At 49.1% G+C, this 27,233-nt stretch overlaps 1 protein-coding gene across 2 annotated transcripts in view; it reads left to right on the forward strand.

The window, feature by feature from the left end:
- Positions 1–12,453: 12,453 nt before the first annotated feature.
- KCNIP1 (Kv channel interacting protein 1) overlaps positions 12,454–27,233 on the forward strand; it is a 346,136-nt gene continuing 331,356 nt past the window's right edge. Inside the window, exon 1 of one of the 2 annotated variants that reach the window (XM_004679202.2) lies at positions 12,454–12,902. In XM_004679202.2, the coding sequence (XP_004679259.1) occupies positions 12,665–12,902 (238 nt within the window). In that variant the 5' untranslated portion in view covers positions 12,454–12,664. The remainder of the gene's footprint in view (positions 12,903–27,233) is intronic. The other variant, XM_012722521.1, reaches the window with a different exon arrangement.

The following is a 27,233-nucleotide window of genomic DNA, read 5'->3' on the forward strand; positions in this document are numbered from 1 at the left end:
ATTTCCCTCTTTCTTGAAAAGTTAAAACAGGACCTGATCTCCTAGGGATTAACAAAAGATAACCCCAGGCTGCATGCTATTTGGCAGATCTTTTTTTTTTTTTTTTCCTTTTTTTCTTGTCAAATATCCAAAAGTAGAAAAGAACATTTGCATTGAATGACCTAGGATGCCTGGCAAACTTCCAGGTCGTAAAGTCTCAGCTCAGATATACAGTATCAGCATCTACCTGCTGGAGATGGGCTAGTGAGAGTTCCTGGGGTTGGCCTCAAACTCCTTGACCTCAGTCTGTTTTCACACAGCAGCGAGATGCAAAGTGGGGCCCCACCTTCCACACTGGGGGCTTGACCATGGCATCCTTGAGTAGCTAGCTCAGCTCATAACCTGGAGGGAGGGGGTGTCCGTGGTCATCGGTTTTGGAAATGAGCATGGACTCCGAGAATGTAGTGGAGTGGTGCTTGTCCTCGCAGGAAACAACTCCAAACAGTATGGTGTTGTTTGCAGAGGAGCTGAACCAGAAGGCCTCTAGGCAGTCCATTTCGAGCGTTAAGAGCAAAGCTAGGGTCAGGTGCAGCCTGGGCTTGCACATCTGGCTCACCGCCACTGGCTAGAAAAGCAGGCATCACGATGAACCGGCACTCGCCTCAGTTGTGCAATGATATACCGGAGCAGTCTATCTCAGAGAACAGCAGCCGGCGACGAGAGGCACACGCGCCCACCTAGCCGCAAGGTGCGCACGCACACACTCGCGCACTTACGCGCTCTGCACATGCGCACAAACTAAGCAGTGCGAGCACCACCCAGATACCTCAGCCAGTGCCAGCAGCGATGAATGCCTAATGAAGCGGTATTGTTGAAGGCTTGCTGCTTTCTAAGCATGGTGCTCAGTGCCTAAGTGCCAATTCTCATTTCAACCTGGCCTTCAGGTAAGCCGGCTTTCGTCCCATTTTACAGAGGAGGAAACTGAGACTCTAAGCACTGAAGTGCTGGCACAAGGTTAACGAAGCAGGAAGGTTGGAGCCACTGGTTATTCATAAAATATTTACCGCTTTCTGTGTGCCAGGCTCTATTCTAGGCGTTGGGGATTTTGTGGTGCACAAGCTAGACAAGGTTCCTGGTTTCTTGGCAGTCGCCTCTACAGGGGGTGGAGGGATTTGGAAACAAAACGGTCTGCCTCTGGTGCCTCTGACCTCCACTGATACTGCCTCCTAGCTGGGCGGTGGGTCTCATGGTTGTTGAGCACACAGCCCCACAGAGGAATCCGTCAGAGGTCTGGAGGCAGCAATGATGCCTGTAGTCTAGACACCTAGACATCGGTCTTTGTTCCCCCAGAGAAGCAAGCATTTTTTGCTCGGTTGCCCTCTTCCTCTCTCATCTCCTTTCCCTGTGCCTGGCCCCGGGACCCTGTACTCGGTGGGACTTGCTAAGAATAACTTCCGTCTAGGGATGTTGGAGCTCCAGACGTGGGTGGACCTCAGACCATCAGCGTCAGGGTGAGGGTCTTTGGATCTTGCAATTTGTACAAACAGCACACACTTCTTCTTTTTATCTACCCTTTGCCACTGGGGCTCCTGAAAACATTTCCCAAAGTCTCTGAGGGATGGCCCATCACTAGGAGGGTGGGTGCCTGTCCCAGTCTCCCTGATCCATATCTTTGGGGCAGAAGGGAAATCACATCTGGCCCGGTTGGCGGAAAGTGAGGAGTAGGAACTTGGGCTCCCTCTAGCGAGACAGTGAGGGCATTACAGAAAATACCTGTCTTCGCTTGAGTGAGTCCTCAAAAATGGCCCTTCTGTGCATCCTGCTTCCGCCAGTGTGTCAGTGACCCATTCCATCACAGGAAAAACGCTTAGTAAGATTCTGCTTTGAAGACAGGAAAGTGCTTGAGTTGGGAATTTCAGACCCTTGGAAAAAAACTACCACCCAGGGCAGCAGCAGTACCTTGGCAAAGCTGCCTTGGAATGCTCCCTCGCGGTAGATGTTGTCTCTGACCCTGAATTTCCCTCAGCTGTGCACTTGCAGGACCCCCCACCCCCCGGGGCCTGGGCCTCTGCAGCCCTCACCCTAGACCTTCCCCACTAGGGTCTTCCCCATCCTTCTTTGCCACGCCAGGAATGCTCTGCTCCCTCTGTTGGCCCTTTGGGTCGCCGTGGCCCCTCACCCTGTCCTGCTCACTGCCCTCTGGATGGGTCATTACGGAGATTGGTCCAGGCTCAGTTTGCCTCCTGAAATTGTATTTTTGGAATCACTTAGCTTCCTAACGATTAGCAACCAGATGCCTGAGCCCTGCGGAGTCAGCAGAGGTCCCCACGTGTGGGAAGTAGACCCTGGTCAGTGTCACTTTGAACGGGTGGCAGTGACCTCTTGGGCTGTAGTCTCCTTGTCTGAAAATTTAAGTGAAGGACTGAGGTTAAAGGGACAGATGTGGGAAAGCACCGTGGAAAGCCAGTGCATAAGTTGATATTAGTATTTGTGTTATGTTTGAAACCCAGAAGTCAACTGAAATGGGTTCTCCTTTAACACATTATGATAGAATGCCCCCCACAAACAATGGGCCCTTTCTTGCCTCAATCTCTCTGCTATTGTATAGATTTGGACCAGTGGATATAGGTAGGGTAGAGGTTTGCTAGTCACCTGATCTTCTGAGAACTTGCTTGATTATGCTTGGTTTCTCATGCATCCTGGTCCTACTGTTTATCATATCCATTTGAAATTTTTTAAAGCTTTATTTATTTATGCATGTAAGAGCTGGGGTGTAGGTCAGAAATGTGTGTGTATGTGTGTGTGTGTGAGAGAGAGAGACAGACAGACAGACAGATTGACAGAGAGACAGTACTCACCAGAGTGGAGAGTAGAACAGCAGATTGACTGAAATACATTGCTGAGGAGAGCAGCCTGCAAAATAGGAGAGGTCTGCTGTACCATGTGGGTCACCTCCCTGGCAGGGGATCAAATTTGTGCTGCAGTGGCTGCTGATAGCTTTATAGTGCTGAGACATAATCCCTTCTGCCAGGGAGGCCCTTCTTTCAATTTTTAATTTCATTCCTTCTTGTCAGTTTCATTAAAAAAATATGACTGGTCCCTTTTGTGTGGCCAACTTCACAGAGCATTTGAGGAGACAAAGATTTTACATCATAGCCACAGAGACAACTTAAAGTTGCATATTAGAGATGCATATCCCAAGTCCCATGCTGCTTCCAATACCTTGAGGCCATCTTCTCTCTTTGCTCAGCCCTCTTCAGCAACATCCCATACCCAGATTTCTACTTGTTCTACAATAGAGAAATTGAGAAAATTCTTTCTGAGCCTCATGTCAACTGTTATTTATCAAGATAACATTCAGGGTTCATACCTCAATGAAGACAATTCCTCCCCTAGGAGGGATTTAGGTAGGTAACAGCTGATGGACCAATAACTCCTTTCTCCCCAATACATTTCTTTGTATCTCTAGGTCCCCCACTCCTATGGATAAGGTATAGGAAAGACTGAAAGCTAAAAGGGGGTTGATGAGCAAGCCCCAGAGAGGGTCAACATTGGCCAAGTAGTTATTTTTGAAGGATCTTAGCTTTCCAGCTGGAAGCAAACTCAAGTATCTCTCTGTACAACAAGGTCCCCATAAAGGAGTGTGCTGTGATGAAGTGGTTCACTGACTCTTTGTGGGTCTACACCCTTTCCAACCTGAGCTGAAGCCACAGGAACCAGGCTTCCTCCTCGCCCACTGAAGTCTAGACCTTTACTCCCTGCTCTTCAAGCTCTGAAGGCCAAAACCACCCAACTTCCCAGCTTCTTAGTCAAAGAATACATGCAAGAGTTGGAAGCAGAGCTGGTGGGTAAGAAGACAAGCCTAACAGCAAACCAAGACTCCAGATAATTCTACATGGGATCAAAACACTCTGGAAGGGCCCAGTGTGGTCCTTGGATTCTTCACCTATGGGCTGTGTGGTCAACATTATAATAGTCACAACATCAGCTGCAGATAACAATGGCTGCCATTATTTGAGCACGTATTGTTATTATGCACCAGGTCCTTACCACCATTTCTCATTGACTACAATAATCATGTGGCATAGACACCATTACGACTCGTTTTCTAAGTGGGGAAACTGAGGTTTACTTTTTCTAAAGTCTCGTAGATCAGAAGTAAGAATTGGGCTTTTAGCCATTCTTGGCACTCAGTTTTACATACTACTTAATGAATATGTTCCAGTTGCATTTTAGTATCAAATTAACATGGATTATTTCACTTACCTCTCACCTGTGCTACAGCTGTATCACAGACAAGGAAACCAAATCTTAGCTAAGTGACAGGGTCTCTGTCACTTTTACTTGTGAGACTGTGAGGACAACGCAAAAACAAAGGTGTTGGCATCCCATAGCAGAGAGAGAACCTGAGGAAGGGGCATGAGACGGGCATGTCTACCCAACGAGTGATGGACTCCTTCCCCAAGATGAGCAAGCTCACAGACTAAATGGAAAGAAACCATTCAAAACCACCCGAAAGCCATAGACACCTGTCACTAAGCCCATAGTCTCCTGCCCTTGCTGCAACACGCCTGCTTGGCACTGGGCTTAAATTGGTTTTATCGTCTGAGGCACTGGGCAGTGACAGCAGTGGTTTATGTTGATCTGCAGTAAATAAACACCAGAGTATGGGAAGCAGCCGCTACTCAGTGCCCCACGATAGGCCCCAAGTAAACTCCCCATGTCTCCTCCCTGCCCATTAGCTGCCCAGGACTCCGGGCACCTCCAGGTGCTGATGTAATGACCAAGATGAGGATAAATATTGAAAGGGCTTATTATTTAACCGGTCAATGTTTCCTCTCCAAACTCCTTCCATCGTCGTTTCTATATGCATTTCTAGAACGATTGTTCTGAAACTGCTGCCTGTGGTTTGGCCATGATCACAGGACCATTCTTCTCACTTTCTTAATGTGTCACCTTAAAGGTAGAGGGACCGGTCATCTAGACAGAAGGAGAACCACGGTCAACTCTGCCTTCTATTCTTCATGAGCCGAACAACAGGGGCAGGACTGTGAGTGGTGGAAAAGCAACCATAGAAGCAAATGAGGCTGGACATCTGGGACTAATCACCCCTCCATTATTTCTGACACTGCCCTATGGTGCCACAAGATTTGGGGCCATTTGTGACAATATATGTCATAAAATGTAAGTCACTCTAAATCTGCACTTGGTATAGCATTTGGGTTAACAGCACGGTCTCTCCACTCTCATTAAATTCATTATTGGAGAGGCAGCTGCTCTGTGCAGTCCTTGTCTGTGCTATACCCCAGAGGATTACCCAGGGTTGTTCTGATTTTAGTCAGGTCCTGTGTCCCTGGGAACTCTTTCGTCCCAGGAAGCCAGGAGAGTTGTCACCCTGCTGTCTTAACACCAGGATCCCAGAGCATCCCCAGATCCAGGTACTTTCTCTGGGGACAGAGCAGACAGAAGCAGGCCAAGTCCCAGCTGTCTAGGAGCTTGCAGTCTAGTCAGGGAGCAGACATCAGTCAGACAAATATATAGAACATCCGGCAGGGAAAGGTAAGAGCCCCAAAGGAAGATAAAGCTAGGTAACAGGATCGATGGTGGTGGAGGTGCTTCCCAGTGGAGTTATTGGAGAGACTTCTCGAACAGGTAACATTTGAGCTGAGCCATAATAAAGTGAGAATGAGCCTGTGTGAGACAGAGGGTTCCAGGTTAAGGAAGAACAATGTGAAGGCTTGGGGTCTGGAACATGCTGGACCTGGGTGAGGACTAGCCAGGGGACCAGTGAGGCTGGAATATAACATGAGCGAGGGGGAAGGGAAGAAAGAGAGGAGGAATAGTCAGGGCCTCACAACCCAGGGCCTTGCAGGGACGCTGCCACAGGGTTTGGGGCAGGAGAAGGACATGACTAAGGACTGGAGATGACCGAAGTCAGTCTCTGCACCCCACTCTAGTCTCTCAACCACGAAGGTGATATCTTCATAGGTTCCAGGGCTCTGGTTTCCCTCTGGCCAGGAGGTTCAGGGACACCACAGTCAGGGGACCATGACTGGGACTGTCAGGTGCTTCCCCCTGCCCCCTTTCCATGGGCCTCTGGTTGGGATGTCTAAGGATCACTCCAGGGTCTTCTCTTCCTACTTTTCAACAAATTTTCCACTCCCAACTCTGTGCTGGTTTCTGGAGGAAAGTGGAGTTCATCCAGGCCTAGAGAGCGAAGGGTGGACCAAGAGACTCTTTCCCTGTTCTCTTAGGTAGCTTATAACCAGCAAGGATGCCTTTGAACAAAGAGATGCACCAAGAACTCCACATTTATATGCAAATCAATATCATCATGCATCCTCTGCTCTGCAAGATGAACTTGGGGAATTCAACAGTGATGGGATCACCGAGGGCCTTGAATGTCCTGCTGGGCAGCTCAAGCCTTATTTTAAAGTTAATGGGAAGTGGTTGATGTCATAAAAATGAAGGAGTGACAAAGCAGGTCTACAGTGAGAAGCGGACTGCCTGGGAGATATTCTAAGGAAGTAGAAGTGACAGGAGCTGGTGGCAGTTGGGTAGAGGGGAAATGTGAATGGTTTATCCCCAAAGATTCATAGCCTCACCTGAAACCTCAGAACATGACCTTGTTTGTAGATCAGCTTTTTGCAGATGTCATTAGTCAAACTCAAGGGTAGCCCTACTGGGTTAGGTTAAGCCCTATTTGTTACTGTGACTGTTGCCCTGACCGGAAGGGAAAACAGAGATACGGCTGCAGGAAGACCAGGTGGAGACCAGGGAGGAACTTGCTGAGGATTGCTGCAACCTCGGGAAGCCAGGAGAGAGATGTGGAACAGATTCTCTCCCAACCTCCAGAAGGACTCAACCCTCCCAACACCTTGATCTCAGACATTTCTCACCTCCAGAACAAATCCCTGTTGTTTTAAGCGCCCACCCTGTCACAGCAGCCAGCGGACTGTCTGTTGGTCAGATGGGGGCAGGCAGTGCCCACACTGGCCTTGTATGCAGTTCAAGCTGGTTCTTCTCCCCGCCTGAGAAAGAGGGGTGGTCCTGGGGTGTGGCTGGATCGAAAGCAGTTCTGAGCCCAGGGTGCATCGGGACCAGATGCATGAGGGACCTCAGCATGAGGCAGGACATGGCAGTGGGTAGCCATGGTATCGCATTTGGGGGCACCTGAGGAAAAGGGACAGGCTGCTTCTGGGACCAATGTGACCTTCTTCCTTCTTTTCCCTGGAAGTACTGCAGTGCACCCTGCACTTCTTCCCAGATCAAAACCAAAACCGAGGCTCCTACACCCAGCCCGCCCTACAGACCTGCTGACACAGGGCCCAGGGCATGAGACCCCAAAACAAGCGCCCCGCTGTTAGCACAGATGAGCCTGAGGAGCAGCAGCCAGCAGTGCTGATGAGTTTTTCTTGGCTCCAAGGCATCATTTCGTCATAATTATAGCTGGGAGGGGGCATGGAGTCCCACAGAGAACTTGGAGCCAGAGAGCCCTAGAGCTAGGTGAATCCTCTCTGAGGACCACACTTGAGCAGAATGGATCTTTCTGAGACTTAGAGGAAGAATAAAATCTGATTTAATTCTTAGGAAATTGCCTTTTTTACCCACCTGTGTAAGCCTGTATTTAAATGCTAATATTTTTGGCCTGCTGGGATGCCACATTTATTTTCTTCCTGAGTAGCAACAAAATCATTTATTTGTGAGAATTCTAACGCCTACCTCCTCTCCTGAGTTCCTCACTTTCATTTTCATCTACCAGCTGGAAGTCTCTTTCCTGAAAATGCACAGATCTGTAAGCCTCTCCTTCTACTTCTCCATGCCTGGTCCTGTGTCTCTTTCTAGAACTACTGGCAGCTTTCACTCTAGCCTGTCTCCCACCAGTCACTAATCCCGTTAATTCAACTACCTCCCTTCAGGCAAATCAGCAATCTGACCAAGCCTCCATTTCCTCATCTGTGAAATGGGTATAATAATGAGAGCAACCTCACGAGTTTGTCACAAGGCTAGGGAAATCCAAATATGACCTGCTGCACAACGTCTGTGACAACATCACAAATCATGGAGATTATTTTCCTGAAGAACATGACCCTGAGGAATCTGCCCTTTCCTGTTCGTGGTGGTTCTCTTACAAGCAGCCCAGTGAGCTCCAAGAGAATCTTTCCGGCTGATCAGAAAACACAATCTGGCCACGCAGTTGCTTCGAAGGCTTTTCACTCTATGATGTTACACCTTGTAAATTTGTTTATGGTCTGAGCACCCCACTTCTACAGCACATTTTCCACCATGGGTGAGATTTTGCTTTTTCTACCTGTGTGTTCTCATTCCTGGTGTATATTAGAATTCCAGAATTTCAGAAGGGAATCCCCCTAGACCGAACTGGTTATTCACCTCTGACCTCCACCTTCAGGGGTGCCCTTCTGTGTCCTGCTCCATGATGTTGGGTTGAGACTCACCAGCCCTGTCTGCTCTGCCAGAAGAATTGGGATGGGGGAGAAGGTGTAATCAGGAAGGCTGTGGCTGGAATGAGGGCTGGTGCCTTCCAGGAAGCTTCCTGCTCTGGCCTATGACCCCACACCCCAGTGATAGTTCCAGTTTCTGCAACATTTATTTCTGAACTCCCAGATCAACCTCAAAGCTTCCAGTGGAGACATTAACACCAGTCAGCTGGCACTCCTTCACAGATGCCTCATAGGGTTCCTCCTCCAGGTTTGTGGGTTCTGGGGATACCAGTTCTTTCATTTATCAACCCCTACCCTGACCCTCCAGTTTTAGAGCTGACAACTGCCAACACCTCTGTGATTCCTTTGTTCCTTTTGTGATCCCCTCGATACCTGTTGAACAAGTCTCCCTATGAAATTCTCTGTTAAAATAGCAATGTGGCTTCTCTCTGCCTGAGCTGCAGCTGAATCTGCCTAACCATGTCCCCTCCACCTTCCTTCCATCTCCCACAATGATGGCCTTCGAGGGAATTCCCTCCCAGGAATGGTGTGTTCATTTTCTCCCCATGATTTTTCCAGGGCCATAAGTTGGCAGTCTGTAGTGGACAGCACACTTTTCTTTCAATAACAAGACAAAAGATGCCCCCGTCACACTGCCATTTTTTATTTATTTATTTATTTATTTATTTATTTTTGAATCCTGGTAAGAAAGAATGGAAATTTCCATGCATTTCAGAGTCAAATGTCAAATGGTCTTGAAATAGAATTGCCAGTGCCTCAGCTGTGGGGTCATCAACAAGTTACTGTCCCTCTGTGGGCCTCTGTTTTCGCCTCCAGAGAAAGTACCATCACAACGCTTGCCTCCAAGGGCTATCTTAGGTATTACGTGTGTTCTAGTAAGTACTCAGAACAGTTGCCTGCACGTAGAAGGCTCTCGGTGAGTGAGGCTGTCATTGCAGTGTTCTGCCTTCCAAAGGACATTGTGCTGTCCTCTCCTTGCCTGGTACTGAGAGAGGTCAGCACATTCTCCTGGGCCCAGATGCCATCTGGAACCCCCATCTGTTTGTCCTCTTCTCCCCTGGAGCAGGCGTGTGTCGAGTCCCATAAACAGCTTCAGGTGGAGAGATGACTCTGGCTTCTGAGGTTCCTTTGGCAAAGGCACATCTGTGACAGGAAGGCTGACTGATTACTAACCTGCCAATGGTCTAATCTCCCTGGTGTCACCCGAATGCCTCATTACCACATGGCCTTTCCTGTTTCTTATCTGCGGAATGATGTGTTCCTTGAACAGCTGATTTTCTCCTGTCCTGAACTTAGAGTGGTACAACTGGATTTCCTCCACTGGGAATGCTCTAAACTACTCGTCCACATTTCTGGGGATTTTGCTGTGTGATGTTTTGGATATTACCGACCCTCTCTGGACCCGAGTCATTTACCTAAGACTGAGGGTTGTTACTGAAATCAGAAACTCTGAGACGCCTAGTGTTACGGTTTCTGTAGGCAGGATTAAACTTGGAGCCTGGCTCCACAGTGCCTAGTGATCATGAGCTTTACCTACACAGCCTCCATTTATAGAAGTGTGTGCAAGGATGAGGCGGGAGTGAAAGTGGCATTTGCCTCTGATAAGGTGGTCTCTTTTGCCAGACATTGTGTCATGTGTGTTGGTTTCATTTGACCCTCCTTCCAGCCCCACAAGATAAGGATTGTTGTTTCCATTTTACAGAAGATAAAACTGAGGTTTACCTGCTTGCTCCACAGCTGCTAAGTTGCAGTCTTTGGCCTTTCACTTGCTCTTCTCTTCCTAGCAATTATTACTCCTGAGAGCTGGATGATTAATTGTTTGGGGGCCTCTGTTTAAATCTCATTTTAATAGAGAGAAGCCTTCTCTCATGACACTTTGTGAAACAGAACTCCTGTCAGTCTCCATCCACTTAATCATCTTTCTTTTACTTCAAAGTACATTGCTGGTAGACATATTTGTTTATGGTAGACATATTTGTTTACCACCTTGTCTTTCCTCCCTCATGAATGTAACATAAGCTCAGGATCTTGTTATGTTGATCCACCACTGTAGCGTCAACACCTGGAACAGTAGAGGCCATGGTGATAGTGTGTGTTCAACGACCTTGTGTGTGTGTGTGTGTGTGTGTGTGTTGAATGGGTGAATGAGTACCTAGTGCAATGACTATGCTCTTACCCATCACCCATCTGGTATGGTGGAGTTAACAGATGCTGATTCATAGGACCTTCCAGACCCTTCCAACAACTGCTTCTTCCTCCAGATTCCTGAGCTGAAGCCCCAATGCAGATCCCCAGACATCTCCCATTGTCCCCAGACGATGCTGCTGACAGTCTCTGGGAGCCGCTCCTCTAGGATTTCCTGGCTAAATTTCCAGGGCAAAGACTGAGTTCTGAATCAGTGCCTGTCACTACCATCATGGCTGCTGTTTCTTCTGGCTTCTGAATTTTCAATCTCCTCTTGTGCGGGATGGAAGAGAGAAACCACTGGGCTTAGCTGAGAGGCCTACCTCTGCAAGGTAAATGAAGTTCTTCAGATAAACTGACTTTCTACAAGGTGTCTGGTGAAGACTGCTCCACAAGGTAAGGCCCAGGAGTGCATGGCGTCGTATTGGTCCTGCTCGGTGTTTTCTGCATGTCTGGTTCGCAGTACATCCTGCAGTTGGCTGCTCAGCTCTTGGCTGTATACTGAGAGCTCAGTAAATACTGGGCTTGATTAAGTGAACAAAAGACTAATTGCTGTTTAACATTCCGAGATTCTGTGTGCCCTTTAACTGGGGCCTCAAGACTTCAAGACAAGGCGTGAATAACCTGACGATGTCAAACCTAGGACATTAACTGCTCGGGCTCATTTCTGTGCAATTCCGTGGCTCAGACCGCATTGGTGAGTCACCTAAGGCAGGCCACTTTGGGGCTTGGAGAAAGATTCTGTGGGTTGTCTCTGGGGTCTGTTTTTAGAGCTGAAATTTGTTGGTGACCACTGTCGGAGTGAGGTTTGTTTCAAGATTCACTTCTGCACAGCTCACAGAGAATGGGGAAGAAAACTAGACATAGAACAGAAACTCTGGCTTTTCTGGCATTTTATTAACTGATAGTTTCTGGGCTCTTAAGACATCTATGCCCCCAAACCTCACAGTGAAACAGATAACACAGAAACAAGCTGCTGAGAGGAGGAGCCTTTTCCAGGGCTGGCCTAGTTCAGCTGAAGGTGGGTTTCATACCTGCTGTTCACAGGTAGCCAGGGACATTGATAGGAGGCACCCATAGTGGTGGTCTATGAGGACCTTGGCAATCACCTTTGCAATGGGGGTGTAGTAAAAGCAGCCATGCCCTGTGTACGGGGGTGGGGTGGGGGGTGGGGTTTAGGGTGGAGGGGGGATGAGCTGTCCTCTCCAGCCTGCAGTCTGTGCCAATGAATGGGCAATTCACTGAGCAATAGTTGGATTTCACATTCGTACAATGTCTTACCATCTTACTATCAAGAGCTTTATACTGTAGTCGAATGGTTTGAACTTTGGTCATTTCTCTACGGCATTTCTCAGAATACTTTCCTCATCAAAAGAAGTGCTGATTGTATTTCTCTCCTGCCCTGATGAGAGGTACAAACCTCACCTCATCTGCAGGGCTGGGAACAGGGAGGGAGCAGCCTACTCTGAGTTGGGGACACCTGGAACCAGGAGTCTGCAGCCACAGAGGGAGCAGGTCCAGTCTGTGGGGTATGCAAAGGCCAGCTCCCCTAGGACTCGCCCCTCAGCCCAGCTTCTCTGTGATACAAACCAGGCAGTTCAGAGGCAAACTTTCCCCTGAGTGTCTAACAGTGGCTTCTTGCTCTGCAGGGAGCCCTCCCAGATTCCCATCAAGACACAGAGAATTGATCTATTATGTTAGCCAGGAAGGAAAGAGCGGGAGAGCAGCCGCGAGGCTGCGGAGCCAGAGCAGAATGCTTTTGCGTAGCAGTCCCCTCCCTTCTGACTCCAGTATTAATTGCTACATTACCACTGCCATGTAAGAAAGACAGTCAGCAAAGCCTGGGAGAGCTCCAGCTCCTCCCTCCCTGCTCTGCTCAGCTTCACTCTCCTCCTCCGCTCCCTCAGAGCGCCCTGTGCCCTGGCAGTGCCACCCAGCCCTGGCATCCTGAGGTCCTCCCATGGTGAGGACCTGAGTGAACCAGAGGGGGTGGAAGAAGGAGGGAGGAAAGAGCAAACATTGTGCCCTGAAGACGCTGGATGCTAAAGCTGGATTCGCTGTTCCTGGTACTCCCTGGGTGCATCCCTTTCTCAGGGTCCACCTGGACAGGCTGCAAGTTCCAGAGGCACGCAAGGTGGGTGCTCTGTCTTCTGGGTGCTGACAGCACAGCCTGCCTTCCCTCTGCCACTATGAGCGGCTGCTCCAAAAGATGCAAGCTTGGGTTCGTGAAATTTGCCCAGACCATCTTTAAGCTCATCACCGGGACCCTCAGTAAAGGTAGGGAGCCTGGACTCAACCCTCTTTTTCTGTCTTGAAGTGGCCTGGCTGGTCACAGTGACTTGTTCTAGCAAGCATGGCCATTCTCGTGTACCCCGATCTCAGAGGAGGCTAGGGGGAAATCTGGTTGGGATTTTGGGATGCTGACAACCTCAGGTCCTGGCTTGAAGCAGGTGGGCACCAGGCCAAAACTCAGCCAGCTGTAATTGCCTGGAACTTTGGAAATGGATTTGGTGGTGTGTGACCGATTGGTTATAGACGGGCAGATGGACAGAGCCCTTCCCGGAGTGCAGTGCTGGAAACAGCTTAGCGTGACTGGAGTTTCAAGAAGTTCCCCATGCAATGTTGTGTCTTGTTGATAAAAGGGAGATTTGACGCGGTGGGCTGTGAGTAATTCTGCAGAACAGAGTTATTTGAGGGGGCAGCAGGGGACATCTGTGAGCCACCGTGCAGATCCATGGGCTACATCAGTTCTGGCCCTGCCAAGCGCTCCCTCTCCCCAGGTTCCGGGTCCTGCCTTTCTGAGGCTTTGTTCATCATTTGACTCCCTGAGATCCCCAGCCCTCATCTCTTGCTGACATCCATTCCTGGCTCTATACTACCACTCCTTCCAAGACTGGGCAGCAGGCAATTTGCAGGTTTAGCCCTCTGGGCAGCCCAGACAGCTCGTGGACCAGAATTAAGACTGCGTATACATGATCCAGCCCCTGGATGCAGAAGGCAGGGTAACTTCCAGAACCCTGTCTCACACTCTGCATCCAGGGAGGGTAAGGCACTGAGAGAGACTCTGGCAAACTTTTTAGAGATAAAATTTAAAGAGTGAGCAGCATGATGTGGTTTCACTGGCTGAAAAAAAAAATAAGTCTTTAAATATTCATGTCCTCATTCGGGAGGAAAAACTCTTTGGGGGAGACACATTGGACAGAGAAGCGAGGTTTTCAGGGAAGGCAGATGCCCACAGACCCCTTGCTTGGGGCTTTGCGACATGATAATGAGGAGAGAGAGAGGCTGTGTGTGGCCAAGTGTGATGATGTGGCCCAGGTCCTCAGCTGCCCAGGGGGCTGCCCTGGTGCAAATTGTAAGTGACGTGGGCAATGGTGGGACTGCTAATCACCTTTCTCAGATCTTTCTGTCCTCTACTCTTGCCCTGTACACTTCTGAAATAGGCACTGCCTTCCTGCCCCAGAAGCCCAGGTGAACAGAGGCCCAGTACTGAGATCAGGTGCCAGGCAGAAGTCACAGGGACCCCTCAAGGGAGGGATGGACTGTGATGAGCAGGAAGGAGCAAAGAGCTTAGGCAATGGAACAGAGCTCCCCCATTTGACCCTCACAGAGAAATCGAGGTTTCTCCTGCATCTCAGCAGCAACATCCTGTCCCGTCTCTGCTCCCAGCAGTGCAGCAGAAATCAGCTTTGGCTTGGACTTAGGAAACCTAGCTCTTAACTCTGACTTTGCTGCCTGGGCAAGACATGGCCTCTCTGCACCTCAGTTTCCTCATCTGTGAAATGAATGCATTAGTTACCTCCTACCTTCCCAGCACTGTCCAAGGGTCCAGGAAAGCCTGGATGGGGGTCTCCTTAGTGGAAGGGGCTGCAGTACTCAGCTGTGAGGGAGCCGTCAGGGCCCCGGGTGGGTGTGTGTCTAGAGAGGGCAGCCAGGTCGTGCTCTCTTCGGGGCCAGGGTAAGCAGCTTTCCAATCAGCTGACAGCCGATGGCTGTCGACACCCCAGGTAGGACTACAGGGCGAGAGCCCAGAACTGTGCTGCAAGAGGAGTATGAGTCAGTCAGGGGAAGGAGAAGCGCCGAGTGGGGAGTGTGTGTGAAAGACAGGGGATAGAGAGCGATCTGAACAAATGAACGTGAAAATGTTTTCTTCTGCTCTTAGCCTATAAGCATGTGCTCAGCTTCTATTATTAAGCTCCTCCTCTGTGCCTCAGTCATTGCTAGACATCGGATACATGACGAATAAGACACTTGCATTCTGGTGCGAACGTGGGTCACAGATGCAGTGGCCCTGGGACATCACCCTAAGTGCTGAGATGGTGGGGAGGCAGGGGGCCAGGGGGCACATGGTAGTCTGGGCGGAAGAAGAGGTTCCGCCACAGTGGCACAAAGCTGAGGTGAGAAGTGCAGGCTGGGAGGTGGAAAGAGGCTGGCGCTGCAGAGGAAGCTGACTGCTGCAGAGCCGGCCAGCAGGTCAGGTCAGCCCCTGCCCTCCTCTAAGCCTCCCAGAGACGGTGATCACGTGACGGAGAGAGGGACTGACGGGAGCCAGCAGTAGGGACAGAGTGGTCGTCTGGCCTTCCTCTGACCAGCTTCTGTCCCACCTTCCTCCAGCCAGAGCTCAGAGCAGCCCACGGAGGACTGCAGGCGGGCTTGCCTGTCGGCGCTGCGGAGAGCACCCAGTGCTCACACAGCCCTGGCCCTGAGCCAGGTGGAGCACAAGGTAGCTGGTGTCCTGCCCAGTCCAGGTGTTCACTAAATAAATATTTGTTAAATAAATGACCATGGGAACTGGGCCAGCCTGGCAGCGGAGTGGAAAAAGTTTTTTCAAATGTTTAGACGGCCCTAGGTGAACGCAGACTAGACCCTCACGTACACTTGAGCGTTGCTTGATGATTTCTAGTTTTGTGATTGCACTTAGTCCTGTGATTGCTCTGATTCCTAGAGTCGCAATAATCCAACCCATAGTCGCAATAATCCAACCCAATCCAGTTATCTCCAGGGGCTGGTGCTAGGGCAATTTATTGTTTCTTGTCCAATTTGAGAACACCTGGGGAGCAGGGGGAGCCAAGGCCACCCCTCCCTGCACGGCCTCCCTCCCACTCTTGCCAGCAACCCCCTTCCTGGGAGTCTAAACTACTGGGTGGCCCAGATTCCTCATCAGTGCCCTTTCAGAGATGAACTGACCGGGTCCTGTGCTCACATGTCTCCTTGACCTTGAGCTCTTCATTCACAGCCCTGATCACAATCAGTGTTCCATGTTCCTTTTAGGATTGCTGAGTGCTGTCTTCCTTCCTAGACTTAATGAGGGCAGGAGCCAATGCATTTTTTTACTCACTGCCATCACCAGAGCTACTGCTCTCGCACCCAACCCAGAGTGGGTGCTTAGCTGAGAGTCCAGCAGGTCCACAAATAACATCATTTCATTTCAAAATATTGTTTATGAGGGAAAAATCTGATTTTTGCTGTGGCCACTGTCTTTGTGGAAATTATAGGTTCTGTGCACATCGGAGTGAATTTTCTCCAAGACTCTGGCTTCTTCCCCGACACCCCAAAGATGTGCATGTGAAATTCATTGTCCATGAGTGTCTCAGCTGTGCCATTCAGAGTGAGTGTGCAGTAGAAGGGTGTCCTGTCCAGGATGGGGCCTGCTTTGTATTCTGGGTCACTAGGATGGACTCTGGCCACCTGGGAGCCTGAATGGGAAAAAGCAGATTGAATGAAAGAATGAATGAATAATACACATGATTGTTCAAGATCAGAAGTGTTCTGGGCCTTCAGGAGTTTGGTGATTGTTTTTGTGACTAGAAATTTGCCACAAGAACTTAATTCTTGCTTATATCAATTAACCTGTGGTAAGATTAGTTTTTGACATAATCCACTTTGCTTGAAGTTGCAGTTGTCAAGAATCTATTGATGACATTAGGTGCGGACTTAACTCTACTAAATGAATAAACCTCTGCAAGGCTCAGACAACAGCCCTGAGCTGGTGCTCGAGGCCGGTGCTTTTAAGGTGAAGAAGGAGCTTTCTAGATGGCTGGTGCATACCCAGTCTCAGAGGTGCTCAGGAAGGGTCTCTCTACTCTGCTCAGCTGCAGGACCTTTGTCTGTGACAGGAGAATGAGCCTCCAGCCAAACAAATCCTTCCAACCCCTGCAGGAGCTTTTTCAGGTCTCAGAAACAACATTTACATGGTACCCAAAAGAGAAGGCTGTGTGGGCAGGACTCTGGCACCCCTCTCCTCCCCTTTCAGTTCTGCTTTGCTTGATTTTACATACTGGGGTTCTCTGAAATTTAAAAACTTTTTCTTGCTTAAGAGAAGAGATTTGCAAACCAATTATGCTGTGGGAGGTCATGTGGTTCCCAGACTCTGCACACAGGCGGGGATGCCTGCAGCTAGCTAGGTGCCTCCCCTCGCTGGGCCACCTTTTACCTAATTTATGGAATGGAATCATACTGCCTGTCTTGTGGGATTAGAGGAGATTGTGTATGCAAAGCTCCCCAAGTAGAATAAGCACTCAGGAAATGGGGACCACCGTGTTTGCTGCTATTAGCTGTACTTGTGGGGCTTGAGAACCTTAGGGCATAGACTGCTCCTCACTCACCACATCTTTCCGTCAGCCAGACAGACTCTGGGAGCAGCCTCTCTAGAACTTTCCCTTTTCTGCCCCTGGATCTTGCTTTCCTAAGGCTCCACCCAATGCTAAAATTGACCTTGGAGTCATTTCTCATACCTGATTCCCATATTGGGAGGTACAGTTCACTCCCTGAACCAGGACCCCATTCACCCCTCACCCCTGCTGTTTAAACCTGAAGTCAAGCTCCTGGTTAGGTGCTTATAAGTTAAGGATCTGGGGTAACCCAGATCTTCCTGCTCAGTCAGCTTTTCAGACCCCTTCACAGAGACCGTGGGCAACTGTGCAAAGTCCTCTCTGGCTCAGGGCTTCAGCCCATCTCCTTCTGCACTTAGGAACCCATTTGTCACCCCAGGCCCAGATAGCTAGGCCAGAGTCAGCAGGAGAGAGGAATCCAGTCCAGGAGAGCCTCTAGTTGTTCTGGCCACCCACACGGCTTCTGGATAGGGAGGGGAGGGGGGGCTGACCTTGTGAGATTGATCTCAAGGATGGTGCCCTGGAGCCCCACTCTTTCCCTCTCCCACACCCCCCCCCCCCGCCCCCCACATGCCAGCATGCCGTCCACTCCCCTCCCCCCCCCCCATGTTTCTTCTTTCTGTGTTGGACAGGACCTTAGTTTCAGACCTACCAAAGACACAGTGTTCCTTCTGTCTTCTCCCACTGCTCTTCGGGGGCCTCCAGAAAATGACCTTGAACTTGGAAATGGGCTTGAGTCCCAGTGCTGTCATCCACCAGCTGTGTGAGGCTTGGGTGAGTTGTACAAGTTTCCCAAGCTGAGATGCCTCACTTATAACTAGAGATAGGAACAGTATCAACTGTGAAATATTGTCTTCTAATTCAGGGAGGGTAATCCTAGTGACAGGGTGGCAGCTAGCAGAGCACAGACTGACCTTGCACTTACAGGGAACTAAGGGTGAGTTCCTCCTTAAGCTCTGTGTCCTGGACACCTCCCTAGTCTCTTCCCAGTCCTGATCCTGGAAGTAGGAGTTGTAACCACATTTTACCCACTAAGGAAACTAACCATAAGCTCAATGGCCTAGTGGCAGAGCTGGCATTAGAAGCCAGGGCCTGTTGAGACCAAGACCAGGTGCTAACGTCTCCACTCCACTCCACTCCATGGACCTAGAGATAATGAGATGCCTCTGAGGGCATTGCTCCCCGACCTCATCACCAGCAGAGCATCCCCGGTTTCCCACTTATTTTGTAAGTAGGTTTGTCTGCTGCACCAATTGGCCTCTTACAAAAAAAAAAGTACATTCTTTAGTGTGATGCGGCCTAGAGGGGAAGAAATGTTTTATGGGGAAAGAAGCTGTTCTGCTGGCCCAGGCCGGCAAGGCGGCCACTTGCATGCAGTCCCAGCAACAGTCACCTCTCTTGCAGGTGAACAGGGACCAGGGCACCCACTGGGCACTGAGTGGACTCTGTGTCCTCAAGCATCCCTCCTCCATGACTCTCTCTTCTCATAGGACAAGTGTGAGAAGTGGACTTGTCAATGGGGAAATCCACAGGTTTGGAGTGCCAGGCACTTTGAATTGAGGTGTCCACTGTTTTCTAGAATCATTGGGAAAGCGATAGTCTTGATGCTGGGGACTTTAGGGCCTATGTGGTTAGGACCATTGTCTTTTGAGAGGTTCAGCTTGCGTCAGGGGGCGTGAGGATCCCCAGCCCACCCGGGTCCCTGTGTTCACTGTCTTTGCAGTGAGTGAGTGTTCAGACAGCCCAGTTTCTTTGGGTACCTCCAGGAATATGAGTGTACCTGCCTTGGCAGAAGCAGAAAATTCAGTCTTGGGATTCCTGATCCATGCCTGCCTCTCCAGTCCCAAGCCAGGGTCTGCAGGGTACCGATGTGCTCATCATTGTCTTCCCAATATCCAGTAGCCCTTACCAGCCTCTGGGTGTCTCTTCCTCATCCTCTCTGTGGCTACTCCATCTCTCCCTAATTTCACTAGGCAGGCTCTCTTTGCATCCCCCATACACACATGGCAGAGGGGAGAGCGGACCTCTCCCCAAACCAAGGCTGTCCCTCCTTGGCCACTGGCCTCTCTTCCAGATAACCTTGATTGCAGGCAGGAATAATTTGTTCAGGGCTGCTTATCCTAGCACTGCTGCACAGACATCCTATTAACTTCAGGACCATGGGGGAGCAGCTAGTTTACTCCAAATTAAAAGTAGCTGGAAATGGGCTCTCCAGCGGGCAGGAGAGCACTGTGAGTGTGCAGTGGGTCAAATCAGGTCCTCATCAGCCTTCCCAGAACCATGCCAGTGTGATCTCACTTTCCCCAGCACTTAGGGTACCCACTGAATCTTAGGGTCACCACTGAATCTCCCCTGGGCTGCCATTCTCAAACCCCCAGGACTGTAAACCCTGGAGTGTGGAGATGATCATGCAATGTAACTGTAGAAGGCAACAGGATGCAGGAGTTAGGCAGCCCCAGGTTCAAGTCCTGTCACTTCCATTTCTACCTGGATGGAGTCTATGTTGTCCCCCAGAAGACAGGGTCCACCCCATGGAGCTAGATAGGACATTGAATGACAGCATGAGGGAGATGCGTCATACCCAGCACATAACAGCTGGCCAGGAAGAGTCAGGCTCCCGCCCTTCTCTTCTCCTGTGATTAAGTCTCGGACTTGTAGCCAGGAAAAAGGGGGCAGCGCTGGGCCTTCCCTGGTGGCGCAGTGGGTTAAAGCACAGCACTGAGAAACTAAAGCCACTTCAGCCTGAGTTCAATTCCCCGCCCCAGAGGTGACCCACATGGCATGGCAGTCCTCTCCTAACCCACCCCTTTTCCCCTCAGCAGTATACTTTGTCAGTCAGCCTGTTCTGCTCCCCACTCTGTCTGGGGTGACTCTGTCTGGGGTGAATCCTCTCACCGCCCCTGCACTTCTAGCCTGTACCCCAGTTCTGTATGCATAAATAAGTAAATCTTAAAAAAAAAAAAAAAGAGGCAGATCTGAGAAAGCCAAGACTGTGTGTCATCTTCCTACTCTTCTCCAGATGTTTCTCTCATGTTGCTCCCCACCACCTCCAGTCATGTTCCATTACAAATTCTGTGATCCGTTGAAAGGGTCCTTTCATTTAGTGGTTACATATTTATTGACCTTTCTCTTTTGCCCCCACAAGAATATGAGCCATACACAGGCACTAACCAAATGGAGCTTGGTTTTGGATGCCTCAAACTCTGAGGGACATTGGTTAAATGATGACTCCAAACTTGATATTATTTTTATTGTGGTAATGTCAGTTTACAACACTATATATTTTTGCAGTACTGGCTTTCGCCTCTTCAGATGTCCGTCACCACACCACATCCACCACCAAAGCACAGTCGCCTTTCACCACAGTCTACTGGGATCCCCTCTTACTCTTTGCTCCTCCCCCCTCCCACCTGCCCCCATGATAGCCTCAAGTCTATTGTAAGATTTCTAGGGTTTTTTTTTTTTGGTTTAGTTTTGTTTGTCTTTATATTTCACATGAGTGAAGTCATCCAGTATTTGTATTTTCCCTTCTGATTTATTATGCTCAGCATAATCCCCTGTAGTTCCATCTGTGTTGCTGCAGAAAGCAAGAGTTCACATTTTACATAGCTGAGTAGTACTCCACTATGTATATAGACCATCTCTTCTCTAGCCACTCATCTGCTCTTGGACACTTAGTCTGTTTCCATCACCTGGATATTTGAAATAGTGTGACAATGAACATATTAGCATATCTGTCCCTTTGTATTAGTGGATCTGGCATGTAGTCCAGAATTGCCACTCCTAGATAGTTACTTGAGTCCTTTTCAGAGCCAGGTCTTTGTCAGGCTAGTTCAGAAGTTTCCTGCTCCCCTTCTCTGGGTCAAAATTTCTGTAATGGTGTTTCACAGAAGCAACCGGCCAAAGTGACCTTGAGGAAATGGAGCCCAGTGCAAGCAGATCTAAGGGTCTGGTCCTTCCATTCTGCAGCAGGCCTATACCTCCCCCTTGTCTGTTACAGCTGGCCAGGTGTGCAGGTGAGGTCAGTGTCCTCCCAGAGTCCATCTGCATCCCACTGAAAGAGAGTAACAGAGGGCCTGTGCTCTGAGGTCTCCACTGAGAAGTGAGAAAGGATCTTCTGGGAAGAGGAAACAGGTGAGAAAGGAATCCAGGACTCTGGCATTCACTCCAGCAAGGATGACAGGGTGGGTCTGTCACCCTCCCCAGCCTTAAGAAGAAGAAAGCCCTCCTCCCATAGCGCTGAGGGCAAGAGAGCCATGAACACAAAGCTCCCGATCTCTAGCAAACCCACCACGTTTCCTTTGTGTTCACAAGCTGCAGAGCAGCCTCGGTATGACTCCAGATGCCCACCCTTGCTCCCTGGGCAGGTGGGGTGGCATCTCAGGGCCTCAGATATTTCATTTCCAAGGAGAAGGAGTTGCTGATTTCAAAGGTCCTTTCCAGCTGTGAAAATTTAAGATTCAATGACAGCTATGGCCTCTGCTAAGCAATGTTGCTTGGACCAGTTGGCACACACAACCGTGGGTGGACCATGAGACCTGTGCTTCAGTGTGGAAGGGCCCACCCCAGGTCACACAGCCAGCATGGGCCAGAACCAGAAGCCCCCCTTTTTCCCTCCCCTCTGCTTTGCATCACATTGAGCTCCTTCCACTTATAAACTCAGACCTGGGATAGGAAAGCAATGAAGACAATATAGATTCCTTCCCTGTGTGCCAGGAGGCGACTCAAGCTCATGCTTCAGAAACCGAGGTTTTAAGACCTCTGTTCTAAATGAAGCAGCCCTATTCTGGAGAATTTCCTTGAACACTGGACCCCCCAGTCTATACCCCAAGCTGTCTTCCACCGGCCATGGTTTCTTCTAGTCAAAGAAAATAAAAATATGAGGGAATTGGTCCCATAGCCCTATGAGAAAAGAGAGGAAACACAGCCCAGGCAACTCCCTTTGCAGTTCCAGCCTGGCCAGTTTGCATTTCTAGCTGGAATGAGGTTGGCAGAAACAGAGGCAAAGAATTGGGCAGGGATCAAGGAAGGAGATGTGATTCTCTAAGAGCCTAGGGTTAGCCTTCCCCAATTTTCTTTCTGTAATCTTTTGATTAACCCGGGGCCAGTTTGGGTGGCATTTTTCAAACCATCTGTGCCTGGTAGCAGAGCCAAGCCCAGGCTCGCTGTGCATTATCAGCAAACATCAGCATGGAAGCAGCTGTCACTCTGAGCCTGGGACTTCCTAAGCCAGGAGGCATATTGGACTGCAAACCTCTCTGGGCTCCCAGTGATGATTAACCCTGCTGGTGCCAGAAGCAGCTGCCTGTCCTCCAAACTCAGCAGGGGCTGGAGGAGGAATAATAATTGCCAATATCTGTCATTTTCTGGATCTCTGAATTCAAACCCACCTTCACCAATTGCCTTACCTACAACCTGAGGCTTGGAGAGGTCAGGAACTCGCCCCAGATCACAAAGCAGAAGCTGCACTTCTGAGGATCCCATACTGAGCGATTCTAACAATGGAGGGATGTGCGTGTCCTTCCCACCCCCAAGCCTTAGTGTGAGGTCTTTGGAGATAAGACTTTCAAGGAGGTAATTACAGATAAATGAGTGCCTAAGGGTGGGACTCTGGACCTAATGGGACTGGTGCTGTTATAAGGAAGAGATAGCAGGAAAGAACACACAGAGGGAAAAGGCCAGGTGAGGACTCAGCAAGAACCCAGAGGCCCACTGCATGAAGAGAGAAGTGAGGGCGCCCACCCGAAACTGGCCCCGCCAGCACCTTATTCTGGAACATCCCCCCTCCGAGGCCATGAAAAAAAAAAATCAACCTCTGTGGTTATTTTGTTATGGCAGCCCTAGGAAAGAAATACACCCCCACAGAGAATTCTTTGCAAAGCAAGTTTCTCATATTTTTTATTGTAATAAATGCACATAATGTATGATGTGCCATTTTAACTATCTTTTGGGTGCAATTCAACCACATTGTTGTGCAATCATCTCCACCATTGTCTCCAGAATTTTCTTCACTGCAAACTAAAACTCCCCACCCACTAACCAATAAGCCCAACCCCTCAACACCACTCCCAGAGCCTGGCAACTGCCATTTTGCTTCCTTAGTAGCAAAGAAGACAATTCATTTTTCTATGAATCTGACTCTTGTAGGTATCCTATGCACATAGAATCATACAATATTTATTCCTTTATGTCAGATTTATTTCACTTAAAATAACATTATGGCAGCTTATCCATGTTGTAGCTTGTGTCAGAACCATGCATTTCTTAAAGGCTGAACAATATTCTGTAGAGTAGATGTACTAATTTTTTCCCATTCATGTATCATTACTCATCTCTTCCTATATTTTTACGCTACAAAAGGGACCACATGATCCCCTTTTTCACAACTCTGCCTCCAGTAACTGCTGCTACATCTGTAGGTCTCTGGCCTATGGGCTTTGTATAGGCTGCCATCAGAAGTAGCCTCCTTGCTTTTGCTGGAATACCAGTAGGTACTATTCTGAATGCCATCTACTCACTTCCCGCAAATTTCTTCTGACTCTTTCTACCTCTCTCTCACACTTCATTCAAAACCCCTCTATCCATAATAGCTTCTGCCCCATGGGATGCATTTCTGCATAACATTTACTGCTTCCAATTGCATTATGCATTTATTCACTAGTTTCTACTCAGGCTCACCCATTAAGAGTCTTCTTCCAGGAGACTGGGGCCTGTCCAAGCACCTGACCCAAGGCTTGGCACAGAGCAGGTCTTCAGAGAAGCTGAGAGGTTGACCAGGAAGAGAAGCTTGAGGCCTCATTGCATGAACACCCAGCAAGGGGACAGCAAAGCCAGCCCTTGAAAGTGGACCTTCAAACACTATTTCCTTTCCCTGAAAGTTCTGCCCTGCATGCCTTTGGAGGGTCCTGGTTCTCCCACCTTCCTGTGTCTACCTGATCATCCACACTGACAATCCTTCATCCAGGTTTGAGAGGTGAGTCCCTCTTGTTTCTCATTCCACAATCTGAGATCTGCCTTCCCTGTTAGTGTGGCTGTGGCCCATTTGGTTTACCTCTGATTATTCTTCTAAGGGAAAGGGAAATTCTGTGAGAAGGACTGACAGCATCCCCTGTGTTCCACTCAGCTGAGAGGCTCCTCCATGAGAGTGACCAGTCTGGGGCCTCTGAGCACTCGCTCCCTGAAGGCCATACACCATCCCTGACAGATCCAAGACTTCTGGGAACATGACTTCTGGAGTTCATCAGACTTTGTAGCCAGCTACCACCCACTACAGGCGGCATGACATTGGGACTGACCATCACTCCTTCATTCTTTACTTTTTGCCTGGAAAATGGGCATATTGTGCCCATCTTGCATGTTGGTGGAAGTAATGCACTCAGAATGTAGAGAATAAGGCTGGGCTTATGTCACATGGAAGGATCAAAAATGAGACGTCTTTATAAAGTCCGAGTGCAGTCTTCTCATATGCTTGCATCCTTGTCACACCACCAACTGGATCTCTGAAAATGTCTGACTATCTGCAGTCACCTCCGTGGCCCAGAACATGCACAAAGAATTCACCAACATTCTTGTTACCTTCCTTTTCCCTGCCTGACATCAGAATGTCAGTGACAAAGGTCTTATTCTAGGCATAGGGGCAGAAAGGCTGATGTTCCATAAGAGAATAAGCTTTACATCTGGAATTTTTTAAAAACATACAGCATTCAGTCCAGACACTGCCCACCCCTGTCCTGCTGATAGCTAACATTCTTCTGCTAAAATGTCAGAAGAGAGGAAGTAAAGCCTTAGCTTTATATAGCTGATTCACTACCACCACCAGCCCAAACAACCAGACCCCATGGAGGAGCTCAAGGCCTGAAAATCGGCAGGTCTTTCTGGCCCGAGTCAGACTCCCCTCCAGACACTTCTGCCCTAGAGGTGAAAAGTTGGACCCCATAGGTAGGTGAGCTCTGGTAGGATATTTACCAACATTTGGTGAAAACTAAAGAGTCTCTGCCACTACCAGCTGTTCTTCTGTCTCACATGGCACTGGGATATAGAAAGAAAGCAGGCACTGCATCCCCCATGTTCCCAGCACCTGTGCATTGTATCTTGGACCTAGTGAGATGCTGAAAGCCTGAAGGTGGCCAGCGTGTGAATAGACATCAGGGTTGCTAAGGCTAGTTATCTTCATGAGGGGACTCCTCATGTTCCACCCAGGGCTTCTTGGGGTTCAGATGGGAGACTTGGGTGGAACAAGGAATGTCCTTGAGCCAGGCACTACCCAGGTAGAGCCTCCTCCATCTGGCAGGGTGGAGCATGGGCCAGGTATCTTCTCATGATATCACCACTCTGAGATGGCTCTTCAAGTCTACACAATGACTCACATCAAAACCTGGCAGGTTGCCTGGTGACTGTGGTTCCCCCTCACCTCCAGCAGAGCTTCACCTCCAGCAGAGCTCCCTAATCTCTGTTCTTTCCTTTAGGTTGATCCCTGATACTTCTCCTAAGCTTCAGGCCTGCAGACTTCCTGAGGATGGATTTTGAACTCATGGATGACAGGGGATACGTCTTAGTCATTTAAGAAGCACCCAACGCAAGGCCTAGCATAGACTGAGGGCTCAACAGATTGATGACTGGGAAAAGAAAGGGGAGGAGGGAAGGAAGGAAAGAAAGAGGGAGGGTGGGAGGAAGAGAGGGCCAGGAGAGGAAGGAGGAGAGGGGGGAAAAGGAAGAGAAAAGGGAGGGAGGATAGATCCCCAAAACCTTCCATTTTAATGCTTTCCTGTCACCTCTGTTCTCACCCTCAAATCCTCTCCCGATTTCACTATTTCTCTTTAGGTGGCTCCAGGCTTGATTCTTAGGTATTTTGCTCACTAAATCCTATTGATTATTTCTTCCTTGTCTGTCTCCTGTTTCTCCTGTCACTTGCTTTCTGTTCTCAGCGCTGTCCCTGACAAGCCTTATCACAGCTTATCTGCTCTGCTGCAGCAGCTTAGGGACTGCGTTTCTTCCTGTCTCCTCTCCACCAGAGCCACAAGAGAGCTAGTCCAGCCAGCCTTTTGATCCAGGAACCCCATTCTAGAAACCTGTTCTAAGCAAGTCATTAGAGATGTGCACAGACTTTTATTCAGGAGTGACCTTCATATGGTCTCATACTAGAAAAAATTTGGGAAGACCTAAACTTCAGTTGAAAAACAGTAGACCAAATAAGTTTTGTTCACTAGCTGATGGAATATTGAACCCTTGAAAACTTATTTTGAGAGCTGTTTGATAGTGTGCAGCAACGTTATTGATATAACATGAGGTGGAATGGCAGGATATAAAACTGTGTGTATACAGTGAAGTTCCAGTCTGTGAACAAATATATATTCAGAAAAAATAAAATAGAAAAGAAGTAAACTAACATACCAATATGGGTTTTAGTGGAGGTGTGGGTTATTTTTATAAGTCCCTTATACTTCTCTGCACTGTCTGCATTGTCTTCAGCAAGCATGTATATTTAATTAGAAACCGTTGGCTAAATATACATCTTCAGTTTTTTTCAAGATTTATTTATTTATTCATACAGAGCTGGGGTACAGGCCAGAGGTGCAGGGGTGGTGAGAGGATTCATCAGAGATAGAGAGGGGAGTGGAACAGGCAGACTGATGAGGTACCTTCTGAGGGGAGCAGTGGGCAGGCGGGTCAGGAGATGTCTGTCGCACCATGTGGGTCACCTCTGGGGCATGGGATAGAACTCGTGCTGCAGTGGCTGCAGCCAGTTTCAGTGCTGTGTCTAACCCGTTGCACCACCAGGGTGGTCCCCATCTTCAAGTTTTTAATCCTCAAGTCTTTCAGTCAAGTCTTTCATTACTGCTCAGTCCCTGCCTATGCTCTCCATGTTGAGGGATGCACAGCTGCACCCCACATCTCAAATCATACCTTCTCATGTGTCCCCACCTCCATGCACATTCTCCTTCAGCCAAACTGGTCCCCATGAGGTTTCCACACCAGCCTTGTGTTTTTTTTTTTTTTT

This window comes from Condylura cristata, unplaced genomic scaffold, assembly GCF_000260355.1.
Source record: "Condylura cristata isolate star-nosed mole 26May11 unplaced genomic scaffold, ConCri1.0 scaffold00008, whole genome shotgun sequence".
NCBI lineage: Eukaryota > Metazoa > Chordata > Mammalia > Eulipotyphla > Talpidae > Condylura > Condylura cristata.